At 42.0% G+C, this 17,817-nt stretch overlaps 1 protein-coding gene across 1 annotated transcript in view; it reads right to left on the bottom strand.

The window, feature by feature from the left end:
- DSCAM (DS cell adhesion molecule) overlaps window positions 1-17,817 on the bottom strand; it is a 441,606-nt gene that overhangs the window by 59,837 nt on the left and 363,952 nt on the right. Inside the window, exons 20-21 of the mRNA XM_058834121.1 lie at window positions 14,146-14,279; window positions 796-949 (exon numbers count right to left, since the gene is read on the bottom strand). Coding sequence (XP_058690104.1) covers window positions 796-949; window positions 14,146-14,279 — 288 coding nt within the window. The remainder of the gene's footprint in view (window positions 1-795; window positions 950-14,145; window positions 14,280-17,817) is intronic.

Below are 17,817 nucleotides of genomic sequence, written 5' to 3' on the forward strand. Positions count from 1 at the left end.
TCTTTACATCATTAAACATCGTAGTGAAGACTTAGCAGGCTTGTAAAACTGCAAAGCCAATTGAATGTATCTAATTTTGCAGCTCTAGGGATCTGTGCATTTCTCTGCCCATCCTGGCACGGGCTGTAATGGTACCAGGTTGAGTAGTAAAAAAAAAATCAATTTGAAGACCCCATGTAGAGACTGATTGTGATGGGACTCTTCTCACTTTGCTGCTCAAATTGTTAGGCCTCCATTTCCAAGCCAAGGTGCTCTAATGTTGCAAGCATAACATCTCAAAAAGGCAGAATTCACAGGCCCCAGCTATATCTTTTAATAGAACAACTAATACAGCTGGAAATAAATATTCAAGATTTGAGGCACATTATCCTTTCATCATATCTGAAATAGAAGCAGCAAACTTCAAAGCTAATGCAAGTAGAGAACAATTGTTCAGAGTTTAGATATGTTAATCAGACCATTTTATACAGAAGATGGTACTTGTGGAGTACACAAGAGATATTACTAAGGAAAGGAATGAAAAAGAAGTTACCTTGTACAGCAAGGAAAAGAAACATATTCAGAGGGGGAGAGGCATCATCTGCAAACCTTGTTCTCAACAACTGAAGATAAAAATTGCTCCAAAAAGCAATCTATTCCCTTCTAAGGTAGGCTGGATGAGCACGTCATCCCCTCTCTGCTGACTCCAGCAGAACCTCCAGCAATTGTCACCTCGCTGGAGAGGCCACATGCCAGTTGTGCCAGAAAGCAGCATGGCAGAAGCCTGGCTGGCTCTGAGCAGCTCTGTCCCTGTACCTTTGGCCAGTGGCTCCACGGTGATGATCTCGCTGCTGTTGCCTCTTCCCGCAGCCGTCACGGCCACCACCCACACGCTGTACTGGCGATTCCGGCTCAGGTTGGGGATTCTGTAGGAAAATGAGTCGGGAGAGGCTTCAAACTCGCTGATCACCTGTGGTGGGAGAGACAAATGTTTCCAGGCTAAAATAAGCAGTATTTGGAGAAAATGTGAGTGCTACAAAGCCTGTTACTTCAGGGCTCTTCGGATGAGTATCGCTTGCTCCAAACAGATGGCACATGGCAATAAACAGAGCAGACACAGGAACTTGTTGCAATCCATTCATGTTCAATGAATTTGTGACTGTGCCTTGTTTACAGATTGGTTTTATTCAGATTAGGACTTTTATGTGCCATTTACTTTTACAGGGTTGGATAAACAATGGAAATGAATAAATATGCCTAAATTTTACCATCAACAGCTCTGACAAACTGATTTAGCTCTACACAAAATTTTCCCAATGGAGGATTCGGTGCTGCATCTGCTGTGAAACCTGGAGTTCACTATTTCTGTCACCCAGAACCTTTGGTGTTCCTTATTCCTGGGTTTTGGTGGCTTATCCCTTCAGCAGTGGAGCGAACCAAGGAATAAAACTGCGCTCTGTGATAGACTGTTCAAACTTCCCCCAAGCCTAGTTTTGTTTAATCACGAAATTACTTCCATTCAGAGACTCCCGGCTGAAGGTCATCTCAGCCACTTGGCTGCATTAGCAGGGAAGGACAAGTGCTGGAAGAAATGCCAGTTCAGTCTCTCCTCTGTCACTCAAGTGCCTCGGCCCAAGGGCTGTGGCAGAGCCAACCAGCTGCTCTGCACTCCCTGCTCATCCACGACAACTTCTGCATCCTGCTTGGAGCAACCTGGGCAGGGAAAGGTGTGGAGGAACACAGAGATCCCTCCAGGGGGCTTTGAGAGCCTCAGCACATCCTCCACAGGAAGTCTGAGGAGGGAAATCTCAGCTCTGAACAGTGTTACAGCGCTCAATATTGCCACTTTTATTTCTGACATGGGCTTTGTGATGCCTGCACGTAAAAATAGCGGGGTAATGAACCATTGGAATGAATAATACTCACTTCCCTGTGCAGTGCTGAGCCTGGTAACGGCTAACTAACACTAGGCTAAAAATAATTAGAAGGTTAATGACGTAGAAAAGAAGATTTTAGCAGGAATCAGCATTAAAAATAACGCATCAATGTAAATCTAAACTTGGTTCAGACTGACAAAGTGTGCAAGGAAACTCTTTGATATACAAATATCTGCTTGTGGTAAAGGCCAATTCCACCTGATTAGCATTTCAAAAGGCACATTGACCTGAAAACATTGGAATACTAGTCCTTCAAAGTGAATTCCAAACAAATAAGAGATGTTTCTGAGATATCATTAAACACCTCTCCATGTGAACTGGCAGACAGTCTCAGCTGCTGAATGGCTCACTGCACTTCTCTGTTCTTGAGCTGGCATCTCCCACAGCCAGGGGAAGAGGGGAGTTCATTTCCTCTCACATTTGAAATCCAGAGTGAAGACATCTGTCTCTAAGCCAGGCACCTCAACTCCCTTCAGGGACCATGCAAAGGCTTCTACAAAAACACATTTTGTTCCTTCCACGGAGAGTGATTTTCCTGGGAAGATTGGCTTGCTCCCACTAAGTTCCCCAGGCTCAGAACAAGCCCAGAGGGGGAACTGGCCACATTTTCTAGCCAAACTCATTGCCCCTTTGCTTGTCAAAATGCCAAATTAGTTTGTGCCATTTAGCCAGTGTTTGCCTGGGTTCCCACTTCTGGTATGAAGAGGTCAGTGCAGGCAGACACCTTTTTATTACGTGAAATATTGCAGCAGGTTTTGAGAACCATCTGCCTTGACATTTACACAAGAATATTGGACAAATGCCCGTAGCTTGACAGGCTGGATCTTTGTGAGGTCATACATAAAAATTAATGTATTGATCATTGCAGAGGAGGCTGAAATGTAATATTCTTGAGGCAGCATTTCCTACAGTTAATTTGAAAGTCAAACAGGCCAGGCTGTCTCTGGCACTTAGGCTCCACTCATTAATGCGGTTACCTAGCACAGGTTCCTTCTAAACCACCGACTGACATGGGACATGGATAGAGCATTTAGGAACAGCTAAACATCACAAAATTCTTTAGTGCTAACTTTCATTCCAGCAACCATCAGCTCTTTCTCACTGGAACTCCAATGATGGACAAACAGCAGGATTTTCTGCTCCAAGGTTTTTAAAATGCTTTGTTTTCAACTCCTTTCTTTCTCCCAGCATCATTGACCCATTTGCATTGTGGCCATTTCAAATGTAAAATCAATTATTCTCAGATTTAATTTATTAATTGAATCTAGTAAATGCATCTTCACTAAATGAACAACTCTCATTTTCTTAAAACAAGCTGCTATAGCAAAAGATTTTGGTTTCTAACTGGTTAACATACATCTTGTGTTTCCTCAGCTCACATTCCCCTTTAAACACTTGGGGATGCTTCAGTGACAAAGAATCGATTTTACTTTAAACTTTTGCCTGTCATTTCAATTAGCCTAACATGCCAGAGACTTTGATTTCACAAGAAGAAAAAAAGGCAGCTTTGTCAGCAAAGAGAAGATTAAACAATTGAAATAAGAAATATTTAAAGGAATGTCACCTTGTCACATATTGGCCTGTGCATGTGCCAGTATAAAACATAAACTGCTGTTCAATCTTAGAAGCAGTAACATGCTTGGTCAAGGGATTTTTTTCCCTAACTGCTATTTTTTTTTTCCAGCTTATAGATGATGGGTTAATTTTTCTTCTGTCTTTAGCTCACTGAGACAGAGATCAGCCTCTGAAATCCAGCAAGGGCTGTGAAGAGTAAAATGAAATCAAAGTCCTTTATCAGGATGCAGTCAATCTCCTTCCCCAACCAGGCAATGGCAAGAGATGCTGAGGAACAGCTGGTGCAGGGAACATCAATTTCCTCTGCAACTCCAGCCCTATTGGTGTGCATTTCTTTGTACACTTTGAAGCAGCATGCCATCTCCTGGCATTTCTGACTCCTTGAAAGCACAGTTTAAAAGGCATTGTGCATAAACTGATCCCTCTGGCTTCTATTTTTAATTGCTCGTTCTATTTGTTGGCTCGCTTGCTGTGTTTTTTAACACAAGCTGGGAAAAATTCAGAAGAATGCTATAGAAAAAAAATATATTTCTAACAGTTTGCCAAGCAGTCAGGGAGTTCCCCAAGCTGGGAGTTAAGACAACAAATAGAATTTACCACGGGCTGGAAGGTTATTTAGTGAAAGGTAGCCTGCACCTTGCTTACAGCTGATTCCACACAACTTCTGATTAGATAAGTGAACTACAGATCTCCATCTCTGTTCTCTGCAAGTTGCAGGAAACCTGGAAATGAACTGGGAAAGCCATACAGAGACTGTAAGGACATGAGTGAAAAGGAAGAAACAGCCCAGGTTTGTGGTTTGTTTTGTGAAGTAAGAGCATATACATGTTGGTTCCCTGTGTATTGGCTGCCTCGTGCTGAAAATTAAATATAAATATAAATAATATATCAATTACCTAGAGTGGGTATGTGCTTTCACTTCAATTTTAGGTCGAAAATATGGCATCATCTATAAATGGAGCTGAAAGGACTCTGAGAGATCACCTGAGTCTTTCTTTTTTAAACCAGGTTCACCTTGTCTGCACAATTTCAAACAGATGTTTCCCCTACCTGATTTTGAAGACTTGCAATAAAAGGAGATTTTGCAACTCCCTATGCTGCTCAACCTATTCCATTGCTTAACTAATCTCATGATTAGAAATAGTTTTTTTTTAATCTAGTTTGACTTTCCTGCTGCAGTTTCAACCCACAGCTTCTTTTCCAGTCTATTAGGAACATGAAGAATAGATTATTACCTTGATCTCTGCACCAGTCTTTAATCTACATGAAGTTTTATCGTTCCTTTCCCCACCAGTACCCTTATCTTTTTACAACTAAATAACTCTGGTGCTTTCAACATTGTCCAGAAATCCCATTTTCTCTATCAGTTTCTCTAATAATATCTCCTGTTATCCTTCAAACTGTCTAAAGATGGTCCATAGCTTTCTCATGGTTTCCAAACCTGCACTCAACAATTCCAGGGATTCTCATTTGGCTTTTCAGGACAGGATTATAAAGGCTGTTAATGTTCACCTTGGGAGGCACAATAACCTTAAAATCCTCTTCTGAAGAATCAAGAGAATTGCTCTCTACACAGTACTTTTGCAGCTGGTTATTCAGGATACCCATTTTCTTGCTCAATTTTATCCAACTTTTTCCAGATCAATTTCCTGTTTCATGAAGACCTACCTGAATTCTGCTTCTGTCTCCTGTGTACATGCAACATGCAACCCCTCCCAGCCTTGGATCTCCTGCTAATTTAATAGGCAGCCTCTCTATTTCATTACCCGGGTCAGTAATGGAGCCACTGAGCAGAATTGGGCTCAGGAGAGACACTCAGGCCGCTCCCTCCCGCCCACAACAACAAGCCACAGAACAGCACTAAATTTGTTATATCTGGCCTGAGTTCAATCAGTGAAATGGTGTTTGCACAGCTGGGTCCCTCTAAATAAACATCCATCCTCTGGGCTCAGCTCCTCCGCTAAATGGGAGAGAGCCTGGAGGTGCATTGAGCGCTCCATCCCAGTGATCCACACTGATTTTTAACTTGGCTTCTAGCTCCGTTTTCTGCTGCTCTGAACAGCTCTTTTCAAAACAATTCTGCTTTGGAGGGGCTTGTGATAAGCAGTGTAGACTGACATCAGTCAGCATCACCTCCTCCTTGGGCCCTCTTTAATCACCGGTGGAGATGAGGCCTAGAACAAGCACTGAGCCTCATGAATAATTAAAGTCTTCATTGCTACATTGTAAAAACACAACAATCTCCATCTTTTTGTACAACTCCATCACAGAACTGTCAGCCTTGCCCTACCTCAGGCATTGCTGCTCCTGGAAACCACAGAATCATCAAGGCTGGAAGAGAACTTCAAGTCCCACCATCACCCAGCCCCAGCAGCATCACCCCAAACCCTGTCCCCAAGGGTCACATCCAGACTCCTCCTGAACACTCCCAGAGACAGTGACTCCAAACCTCCCTGGCTAGCTCATTTCAAGGCCTGACTGCTCTTTCAGTGGAATTTCCATTTCTAACATCCACTCTGAACCTCCTCAGGTGCAACTTCAGGCCATTTCTGCTCATCCTTTCACCTTAGACATGGCAAAAGAGATCAACCCCACCTCAATAAAACCTTTCAGGGAGTTGTAGAGAACAATGAGGTCCCTCCTGAACTTTCTTTTCTCCAGACCAAAAAGCCCCAGTTCCCTCAGCTGCTGCTCCTAAGACTTGTTTTTCAGACCCTTCCCAGGACACATTCTACAACTTCAAGGTCCTTTTGTGATTTGGGAGACCCAAAACTCAAGGCAGAACTCAAGAGGCAGAGAGTACTGAGATGTTTTATTCTAAAAATCATATTTGAGAGTCTCTTGGACTCACAAGTGATCCAGAACTGGGGGTTACACTAAGTTCTTTCTACTTGGAAGCAAACTGGGGTAATAAAAAATCAATACATGTCTATATTTATAGGGAATGAACTTCAAGTGCTCCATCCCTGAGAAGAGCAGACAGATCACTGCTGTGCCCTCTCAGTGAACTCCCTAAAGATGTGTAAGCCTGCCCTAGGTCACAAATTGTACTTTTTTTGAGGACTGCTGGCTTTTGCCTTCCTTTCACAGATGGACAGACTCTCAAAGCTCCAAATAACCACTGATCCTGGACACGGTCTCCAGTAAGGCACTTGGCTGCCACTTTGGTCTAACAATGGTTTCTGTTCAGGTGTTGGTTCATGTTTTCGTGTTTTGGAAGGTGGCATCTATTTTTCACTCAGCATTATTGAAGGTAACTGTTGGAAACAGAAGCTGTGCACAAAAGTGAATGCAGCTGCCATATAATATTGTAACTTTTTTTTTTTTTCACCTTAATTGTAGAACTAAAATGTTAGAAAGTTTCAGATGGAAATTTTGGGAAGAACAGAGGGACCTCCCTGCCTTCCCACTGGCAGGAAAATCCTGTCAATCCAAAGAACTACAGAACCACTCAGGTTGGAAAATCCCTCCCAGCCCATGGAGTCCCAGCTGTGCCCGATGCCCACCTTGTCCCCAGCCCAGAGCCCTGAGTGCCACGTCCAGGTGACACCTCCAGGGATGGGCACTGCAAAGCTCCCTGGGCAGCCCCTGCCAAGGCCTGAGCTCCCTTTCCATGAAGAAATTCTGATGTCCAACCTGAATCTTTCCTGGTGCACTTTGAGGCCATTTCCTCTTGTCCTAGGAGCAGAGCTTGACCCCCACCTGGCTCTTCCCACCTGTCAGGGAGTTGTGGAGAGCCAGAAGGGAGCCCCTGAGCATCCTTTTCTCCAGGATAAACACCTGGAGCTCCCTCAGCTGCTCTGGAATGCTCATTTCCAGGAATTACACCTGGAAGAAAACCCACTGTCTGCACTTTCAGGTAGCCCACTTAGGGTCCAGCACCTGCCTGTCCCTTTGGGGCACCTCCTGGAGAGTCCCTCATGCTCTTGATGAGGGAAGCAGCGTGTGGTGTCACAGGCTGGTGACCACAGGAAGGTCAGGACACCAAGGACTTATCATCAGACTGTATTGATATCCCTGGGTGTGAGACGAGGTAGAGAGACAAGAAGGGAGGTTTATGAAAAAATCAATATCAAATTTGTTTTGGTAGGGCTTTACAAGGAGACCTTCTGAAAATCATATAAACCAGCACATCTTCAGAATCAATTTATACTCTGTCACATCCCTCCTGAGGTCTGCTCTCTGACAAAAATAAGATAGGCAAAAAGTGTAAAGTTGGCAAAGCAATTAAAAAAATTAATGTACTGTGTTTGGGAGCTGGCACCAAAGATGTGAAACAATGACAAAAAGGCTAAAAATAGAACATGTGGTATATTAAAAAGACACATTTAAAATACTGTTCAATATAAGGTTTTAAAATAACCCCTAAATTATGCACTATTTCTATGCTAAATAAAGCACACAGGAATTAATAAGCATAAATATCTTCACGCTGTAAAAAGTGCTATATAGATACAGTGATAAATACTGCTTTTAATACACAAATCAATGAGCACATATTTAAAATTCAACCTTACAGAATCTGCTGATTCTAAATAAACTTCCATTCAACACTTCAACACTAACTTTATCTACTTAGCCAACTTCTGCCAGCTACTTCTCCCTTTTTTTCCAAAAAGCTTTCAGCATCTTCCTCATCACTGAAAGATCCACAGTATGTAACAACAAATCATTTCTGCCTTGTAATTTCATCAACTCTATTTTCCAAAGTTTTCTTTTATCCAAGTCTTTAATCTGGAGATGAAATGAAGATAAGAAAGTGTGATGCAAACCCAAAGTTAGAATTTAGACAGATACTATGCAAAATGAAGACAAAACTTGTGTCTGCCTGAAAGAATTGAGTGGAGAACACTTGGATGATGGGAATTTATGACAGCTAATAGTTTAAAGATCTGGTTTAAGATAATTGTATATACTTCCACATCTAGTTTATATTGCAGATCAGCTGGTTTAAGATAAGCATGTATAATTTCTCTAGACTAAACAAAGAGAAGGGAAACTTTCAGAAGGAGATTTATCCAGTTTATCAGAGATGTCTAGCTTCTTTCCTTAATGAAAGGAAACCCTTGATGACCCCAGAGTAAATATTTGTGACTCTATTCAAGGTGTCTGAAGTCAGATGAATTAAATCCCACTTAGAGTCTATGAATTACAGACCAAGAGCAGCAATTGCTCTCTCCTTCCACAGAGCAACCCCAGAGTCTCCTGTGTATGCTGGTTAAATCACACCATATATTTTCCCCTTAGCGGGTTTAAATAAAAGCAATAAAATGAAACAAATATAAAAGTCTAACAAGCTTAAGAGTATCTTTCTTAGAGTAAAATAAGCAAATCAAAAGGATCAGTAACTGTCTACCTCACATGTTGGTCAGTTTCCAATACTGATTATGTTTTCACGTAAATTGACTTAGGCTGTGGCCAAATATAAAATCATTTCCCTCTTTCCATCACTGCTTTGCACCTCTTCATCTACCACCTATTCCAAACCCAGCTGTTTCACAGAAATATTTCCAGGCCAACATGAATCTCTGCTGGGCTTTCAGCTTTTGGATCTTTCTACATCCTCTGGAGAAGTCCAGAAATGTAGTTTAGAGTTTTCAAAGATTCTTTCTACCACAGATACCTGGGGCTGACTGTAGGGTTTGCACTAGGAGATAATTCCTAATCATCAGCCCTTTTTCAGCACTGGGGTCTGCTTTGTGCTCTGGTTCCTCATCCAGCTAATCCAGTTTATCCTGACAGCATCATCTGGGATCTTTGCAGGAATATTCTCACTCCATTCATCTGATTCAATAGTTCTGGAATTTCTCCTCCTTCCAGTCCTCAGGCTTCTGGTCTTTTGAGACTTAAGTCAAAGGTGGGTTTGAGGGGCAAGTCATCTCTTAGCAGAATCCCACAGCTAAGCAACAACTTCATCAACCAACATTTCAGAACTACTGTCAGGATTAAAGACCAGAGAATAAACGGATTTTTTTTATTAGAAATGTTGGGTTTTAAATATAAACTTGTATGTTTTTCAAGATTCTTGTCATATTTGTCAATCTTTGGGTGCGTGTGCTAGAAATGGAGGTAAAGAGCTGAGAAAATACAGACCAGTAAAATCATCTGGGTGTCAATGAATAGCATGACATCACCCAATCAGAAATACATTTATTAAAGTCTATTTTGACTTGTTGATTAGAAAAGTGTAGTCATTAGGGTTGTTGTTGCTGTTTGGGTTTTGCTAATCTGCTGGTGGGTCACCCACTAAAAGGAGCAAACACATTAAACAGGATTTTCCTGCTGTTTCCAGCAAAGCAGGTCATTAATTTGTGCATCACTCTATGCTTTCTCTCCATGGAAAGCCTGGAGATTAATGGAAAGGAGTCATGTAAGTAGAAGTGCACTATAAAATAATAATAAATGGAGACCATTCTCCTTTCTCGGTGATTTTCCTTTTCAGGACACAGTCAGTTGGTTCTTGTCTTTCCTCCACTCATGTGGAACTCACTTAAGATGTGAAATAAGATGATCTCACTCCCACTCTCTGATTTCCTGATAGTGAGAGCTAAAAGCAGAACTTGTTTGGGAGACTGTGCTCAGAATGTGTTCAGATGGGAAAGACAAACCGTCCTGTCACTGGCCTATAATGTCATCTGAGTTTTATTGGAGACTTTAAACTTCTGAGACATCTTGGTGTCACTCTGATGTGGTTCTTTTCCTCAGACAGTTGCACATGAACTCTACCACTGTCTGGTTTCCCTTGTTGTATACAGATTTTAACCAAATTTTCCAGTTTTAAACTGCCATATAATAATAATAGAATTAAGGTTGGAAGGTTCCTCTGGAGGAACTTCCCTTCTTAAAGCAAGCTCAATTGCATCAAGTTGCTCAGGGACGTGTCAAATCAAGTCTTGAAGCTTTCCATGCATGGAGATCCCACAGTCTGGGCCTCTGCTTCAATATTTGACCAGGATCTCATGGTAATTTTTTCCCCAAGCAGATCAGAATTTCCCATATCAAAAATTCCCTCTCCTTGTGCATAGGCACTTTCTCATCCCTTCCTGTATCAAGAAATTCTGATCCTTAACCTTCCTTCTCCTGCCCTCAGCACTCTCCTGCTTCTTTAGGAGCAGCTTTTTACCTCTTCTGAGATCAAAGTTTCCCAGCTTGGCTAACCTGTGTGTCACAGCAACCTTCTCCAGACACTTTTTGACATCTAAATTTTATTTAATCTAATCCCATTGATTCTTCCTTAAGCATTCTAGTGACCTGAATGCAACAAGAGATTGGTGGGGGTTTTTTATGGGAGGGTTGTTTATATAAGGATTTTTTTTATTATTACTACCATTTTTTTGTTCTTTTCTCTTCAGAAAACCCCCAAATCTCCTTTTCTGTTGCACTTTGAAAACCCCTGGCGATGCACATCTACAGCCCAAGGCAGGAAGTGCTGGAGCAGCCTCCTGAGTTCAGTAGGAACTGAGGCAGCCCAATTTCTGTGCTAGGATTTAAACTGTGTTCCATGTGTGTGGCATCAGGGAGGAAAATCCCCCTGCCAGGATGGGATTGCAGTGCCAGCACTCCCCTGAGACCTGGGCAGGATGAGTGCCATGAGCATCCTGCCAGTACAAGGACAATGAAAACACTCTTAGAAGGAGTCTGGCCACCATGGGACCATTACAGGTAGTCTTGAGAAGCCAGATCCTACAAAAAGTTGGACAATAATGTGGTAGGAAATAGGTAGAAGCAATGAGTTAGCACAAAGGACAGTTTTTCTAACTTGAATTCTGGCATATTCTGTTTCTTATATTTGAAGAATGATCTGTCTCATATTTCTGATTTTTTTCCTACATTTTCAGAATAAAAAAGGGAAAGTTTTGCTTAATTATGCCTGTAGAATGCTATGGACACAACAATTAAACAGTGTGAAATTAGATCCTTGCTTGCCCTTTATCTTGGCCAGAGAATAGGCTGCAGTGGAGAATCTTTTCCATTTTTCACACATTAATCATATTTGTGGTTTGAAACATCCCAGGCAAATACTGTCCTTAGGGCTTAAAATATTTAAAGAGGAAATGCCTTTTGTTCTATACAGAGGCAGCAGAAGTTTTAAAAGCTTCTGCCTTTGACAAACAAACTGAACAGTGCAAGAGGCAGGAAATCTTCATTTTATAATATGGCAGGGTTGTATAAGTGTTATGTTTGTAATAAAAATATGCACAATACAACCAACAGAGTTAATTATTTTTCCTGTTGGTGACTTAAACACCAAAGCAGTGTTCTTGTGTAAAAGACTGTTAACCTGTCTAAAGTCTATTGTATTTTGTTCTCAGCAATAAAATGCAATCTGCAAAGAATGCAGCCTCCCCATCAGTTCACCTTTACCCCTGTCCTTTTCTCTTTCTCCTCACTGATGGATGCCTGAAAACTGAGTTTGCCTTTCTGCTTGAACAGCAGACTTTTAGCAAAGTTATTTTGCAGCCAGGGCCGTGACTGACAGATGGAGTTTTTAGGGCTCCATTCCTGCAGCTACAGCACTTGCTACTTATGGTGGCAGAAGAAATGATAAAGACATAGGTCTTTTATTTATTCTCCTCCTCACCCTAATTTAAGACCTCTCCCTCTGTCAAATACTTGTCTCTGCCAGCAGTGAATCAAACAAGAACTTCCCTGGATATATTAAGTGTATCTGCACAGCAGTGTTGGCATTTGAGCAGCTCTGCAGCAGGATTGTTTCACTGCAAAGCAGCTCTGAATAAAACAGCTTTTTAGCTCACAATCCATTTCAGAAAAAAAGATAACAAAGCATTTTGTTAGAAACTAAGCTGAGGGAGTGTGTCCTATATTAAATATGTCCTGAGGGCTTGCATTTGTTTAAAAATGTCCAGCTTGGTTTCTGGAAAACCCCCCCCAGTGTGATCCCTGCCTCACTCAGCACACAGGGCTGATACAGAAGATGTCTGCAAGGCACAGCTCCTGCTGATCTGCAGAACACTGGGACTCCCAGATACATGTAGAACATATTTATACATATATCTGTGTGTGCATATATATCTTTATATGTACACACACCTGCATGAGGGTAACAGCAGGATCATGAAATCACAGAATGGTTCAGGCTGGAAGGGCCACTAGAGATCATCTGTCCTGGGGGCAGGGAGCCCTTTCAGAACTATCCATGGACACAACAGCAATTAATAAAAATCACAAACATCTCCAAGTGCCTCTACCTGAGGCTAAGGTAAGGTTCCATGATGGTTCATACGTACCCCTGCATAATGAACACCACAAAAATACAGCAGTGAAATTCTGTTCAGGCCAAGAGCAGCAAAAATAAAACCAAAACAACTTTTCTTGTCATATTGTCCATCTCTGAGGTGCTCCAAAAGGTAACCACAAAATAGGAAGTTTTGTATATGAGAGACTCACATGGTAGAGAATAAGATTTTTAGCTGAGGATGTTTATTTTCTTGGGGATGTAAATATAGGAAAAATTGTTGCTAGCAAAGCTCCAGGAAGAAGCACTGCAGCTTTGTGCATGGAAAGTATCTGGAGAAGGCAGCAGCACCATCTGGTGTTCTCTCCAAACCCTCAGAGAGGTGCCTGATCTCCACTCAGAGCTGTCCTCTAAACTCTGACCTCTTTAACCCACTGAGTGCCACAGAAATGGCACATCACAGCATGAACTGGGATGGAAAATCTCCAGCTAGTTTACATTTAAAGGTGTGCTAAAGATGGTTTGGCTTGCTACAATTATGAAATTCATGGATTTAGGAGATAGTAATCCCAAAACATAAATCAGAGAATCACACAATGGTTTGGGCTGGAAGGGATCTAAAAGACCATCTTGTTCCAATTCCCTGCCTTGGGGGAAGGGAAATTCCCACATGCCTGAAGCATTTTTGGAAATTTCTGGAACAATATTTTCCTTGCCTATTAAACCAAGATTGCATTTTTCACCTTTGGTGGGAAGTCCTGCTTAAAACTGAAATCCAAACCTTGGATAAAACCTAAATCCAAACCTCAGATGTAAAATAAATAAGTATTCTTTTCAATCCACGTGAAAATAAATACGTAGGGGTATTTAGAGAGAGCAAATTGGCCCTTGTGATTAAAGATTGCTAAATTTCTTTGTGATTCAGAAAGGAAGAAAGACAACCTGATGCTCAATTCAAATTTCCTCCTGTCACTTTCTCAGCAAGTAAAATCACATAGAGCTAGAGTGGGAAAATACTCCAGGCATAAATAAGCCTATTCACAAGCAAATATGTTTGTTTATAAGTCATTATGTTCTTTCACACATGAATACCCAAGCCAAAAAGGCAGGAACTTAGATGAAAACAGGGTAAATAAAATACATGCCTCCAGCTGCCACAGGGCTCGTGCAGCTGGTGCTGGAAAATGTAACTTGTTGCATTCTAAACTAACCAAACCTTGGAAAAATACTCCAACTGTCTATTTTGAAATTATTTGTGGGCTAATGCTCTGCAATGGGTTTTAAACAAAAAAATGGATGGGTGGAATAAACCAAACTCCACTCTCGCTTCTCTCTGTAGCTCCAGGATCTCCCTTTGGCCTTGCCCAGGGTGGGAGAGGAAGCAGCAGGGAGAAGATGAAGGGCTGGTGCCTGCAAGTGCTCAGTGTCAGCCCTGCACAGAGGGGCTGTGGCACTTACTGTGGGGTAGGGGTGTGAGCAGAACACCGTGTATTTCCGAATGATGCCGTTCAGCTTCAGGGGAGGCAGCCAGGACACAAAAACCGTGGAGGCCGAGGCAGCAGCTGCTTTAACTCCAGCGGGAGGACCTGGAACTGGAAAAGCAAAGGGTGTTAGAGTGGCCCAAGGCAGATGTTCAATCATCCCAGTGTAACAGAGGAGTTAAGAGGAAAAGGGGAGTGTGTTGCTTTGGTGGCTGTGCCCCCATGGACTGAGACGGATGCTCTGTGTGAGGGAGCAGCCTCCAGGCTGCTCATGCCAGGGAGGAGCTTTGGGGGCTGTGACCCCATCCTTAAGAGGGGAAAAACTCTTCTTCAGAGGATCCCTGCCACTGATGATCAAACTTTTGTGAAGTATCCCCTGCATAAAATCTTAGAATGAACACAAAAATTATTTGGGTTGCAAGGGAACTTAAATATCTTCCAAAGCCCTGCCATGGGCAGAGACACCTTCCACTAGACCAGGTTGCTCAGAGCTCCATCCGTCCTGGACACTTCCAAGGATGGGGCATCCACTGAGAAACCTGTGTCAGCAAAAAACTTTTTCCCTACATCCAATTTAATTTTCCCCTTTCAGCTTGAATCCAAATGCACACGTGAAAATATCTTGTCCATGGTCACAGAAATTGCCAAACGACACATGATTATAAACAGCCAGCTTTGAACACACAACCCATGAGGTGTTATAAATAATACACATGTGGACAGTTTAATGGACATCCAGAGTAGAGCTGTGAATTTAATGAAGTGCAAATGAGCACTGCCTGATGTGACCCAAGGCCAGTAAGTGCCACGATGTGTGAGCAGAAACTTCCCCACACAGAATCCTGTCCCCTGCCCTGTCCTCAGCCGCTCACACCTCTGTCTGGCACTGCAGCATATCTATTTCTCTAACTACAGCAGCTATCTATATAAACCATCAAAATTATCACAGAGAAAAAGCTAAAAAACCTCCAAACCTCCTGTCTTAGAACCACGTGGAAAAAACTTCAGCTCAGAAATGCTAAAATCTTGCTGCGTAATCTTAACTACATCCCTTTGCAGCCTTGCATTTTGGGAAAGGCTTTCATTTCATGAGCATATGCTGTTTTTCAAACACACATCACACTGTACCATGCTCTCCAGCTTTGGAAACACTCTTTCACTAATGTGCAAAATTGCTAGGGTTTTTTTTTTTTTCCTGGCATGCTAGAATGTAACATTACACATAAGCTTGTACGTACAACAAAACAAAGGCTACGTTTAACATCAGAATAAATGGGTTTAAAATTTCCTGAAAAACACACCTTGTGTCAAAATAATAAAAAAATATATTTTAAAAACTGTGAAAATAAATAATTCAAATATATTTTAACACTGCGTGTGGTCAATACTTATGTCAAAATATTAAAATAGATATGTTGTATTGAGAATTGCTACATTAAAGACCAAATGAAACAGTTTTCTGGACTTTGTTCTCTACAGAACTACTGCTTTGTGAGGAATCTGATAATTTTGTCTGATTTCAAGTAAAACTACCAAAATGCTACAATTTCTAGTGCTATCACCATTGCAATGCTTGATCAGCTTTCTTTACTTTCACAGAAAACAGTTATTGGGCAGTAGAGGTACAAAATCACTTGTCCAGCAAGCTGATAATTGTAGATAAATTCTGAATCTCTGTTCTACCTCAATTAAGCAAGCAGATATTATGCAGCTACAGAACTTTGCCCATAAAGAGAAGTCAGCCAGCCTGGCATCTAAATTTGCTCCTCTTTTGTGTAAAAATAATGTGAGGAGACCCTCAATTTTATATCTGCATAGGTGGTCCTGGAAGATGTGAGAAAACTGACAGGCACCACTCAGTGCAACATCTCTGGATGTTCATTTTCTATTTATAGTGTGCTGAGAGAGCTAATTAGGCATCAAGTGAGAACGTCATGATAATTGCATGCAAAGCCAGCCCCTCGCTGCAAAGGGGCTAATTCAGTTAGCAGCTCTATCCAATGCAGAGTAAATATTGATGCTTGACAGCATCCAACTTGTTATTTATACCCAGCTCATTAGAAATGCTATTTGCTCCTGCTGCTGAGGACTGAAAGCTGGCTCTCCAGGGTAATTACCTAACCCACAGGAGGATTCCTTTATGGATGGCAACGTTTTCTGGAAATCACTGCAAATAGATGGATGAGGTTAATGCAATTTATTGTTAAATTAGGGTGTGATCTATAGGGACAGGTTCTGATGGTAATTGGTCATGGCTGTGATTGTTGAGGGATTAACTCAGAATTCATCTGGCACTTTCCAGTCATTGGGGCTATGTGGGAAACATTCCTTGTCATTGCTGTGTTGATGTCTGGTGTGAGACCAGCAGAAAGAGGGGCCAGAAAGAGTCAGGAAGCCACACAATAAAACTTTCAACCCAACCTCCACCTCACTGGGTTGGAATCAGGCAGCAGTTTTTGCAGTGTTGCAAACATTATTCTGAATACTTATTTATTAATCCTCTTTTTTGCTGCACTGCTGGGTTGTGCATGTGAAAGCTGTGTCATTCCACTGTTTGTGTGGAAGTGTTCACATTTCCTTGGCAGGAATCCTGCAGAATCTCACCTGGTGCTCCACAGACCCCCACTGTCCTCTGTCCAGAGGGTAAAGTCATTGGTCAAACCCATATGAGTTCTCTCAGCATTAACTGAAGCATTTCTTACTCATCTGGGTTCCTTGGGCATCTGAAGAAGTCGTGGCTGGGGAATGTGGTGCCTGCCTCATCCTGGAGAGGAAAATCCTGAGTTTTGCCAAGCAAACTCAAGGTATTTTCCCTCACTGCCAATGGCTTCAGTCATTATAAGCCAGCAGTACCAGGAGACTTGAGCTGTCTTACTGAATTCTCCCTAGACCTTTATTCATCACACTGACTCCCACAGCTCCCAGAAAGACAAACTGAATTTGCACAATGCCATAGATCCTTTTTTTCCCCCCCATGGTCACCAGGGGTAAAGCTATGGTGAAAACCCAGAGGACAACCTGGGCTGAGCACTGCGAGAAGCTGAGAACTGCTTCTAAACAACTCTGCAGCCTTCCAGGGAGCAGATGTGGCAAATTTAAGATCAAAGATGGCCTCATTCTCCAGCTAGCAAGGCTTTGAAAAACACGGAAATAGCATCCTGCTTTCATGTGGAGGAGAACACTTTGTATTCCTGACAGTGCAAGTGAAATGCTAAAGCAGAGCAGGCAATTATCCTGATACGACAGGGCTGGGAAACAGCATTTAGATGTGCCAGATAATGGGGAGGAGCTCCAGGAACTTTCTCATTCTCCTTTTCATAAGCAGAGAGATTATCACCATTTTTCTTCACAGTACTGAGCAGCAGGGAAGCAAATGCACAGACAGTGGTGCACTTAAGAGTGAGATCGCAAATAAATCAGAAATCTGAGCCTTGTTCTGTAATAAGGTTTTAATTCTGCACAACACGGGACTATTCCATTGCTGGCTGCACTTTGAAAAATCAAAATAAACACAATTCCTGACTGCTGCCTGTTTGCTCATGTAGATATCCCACCTAAAATGTAGATCTGTGCCAGCCAAAACACATCCACATGTGAATTTACTCTGAACTGGCCTCATATTAAGTGCATAATTTCTATCAAATCCTGC

Source organism: Poecile atricapillus, chromosome 1 (genome assembly GCF_030490865.1).
Source record: "Poecile atricapillus isolate bPoeAtr1 chromosome 1, bPoeAtr1.hap1, whole genome shotgun sequence".
NCBI classification, from domain to species: domain Eukaryota; kingdom Metazoa; phylum Chordata; class Aves; order Passeriformes; family Paridae; genus Poecile; species Poecile atricapillus.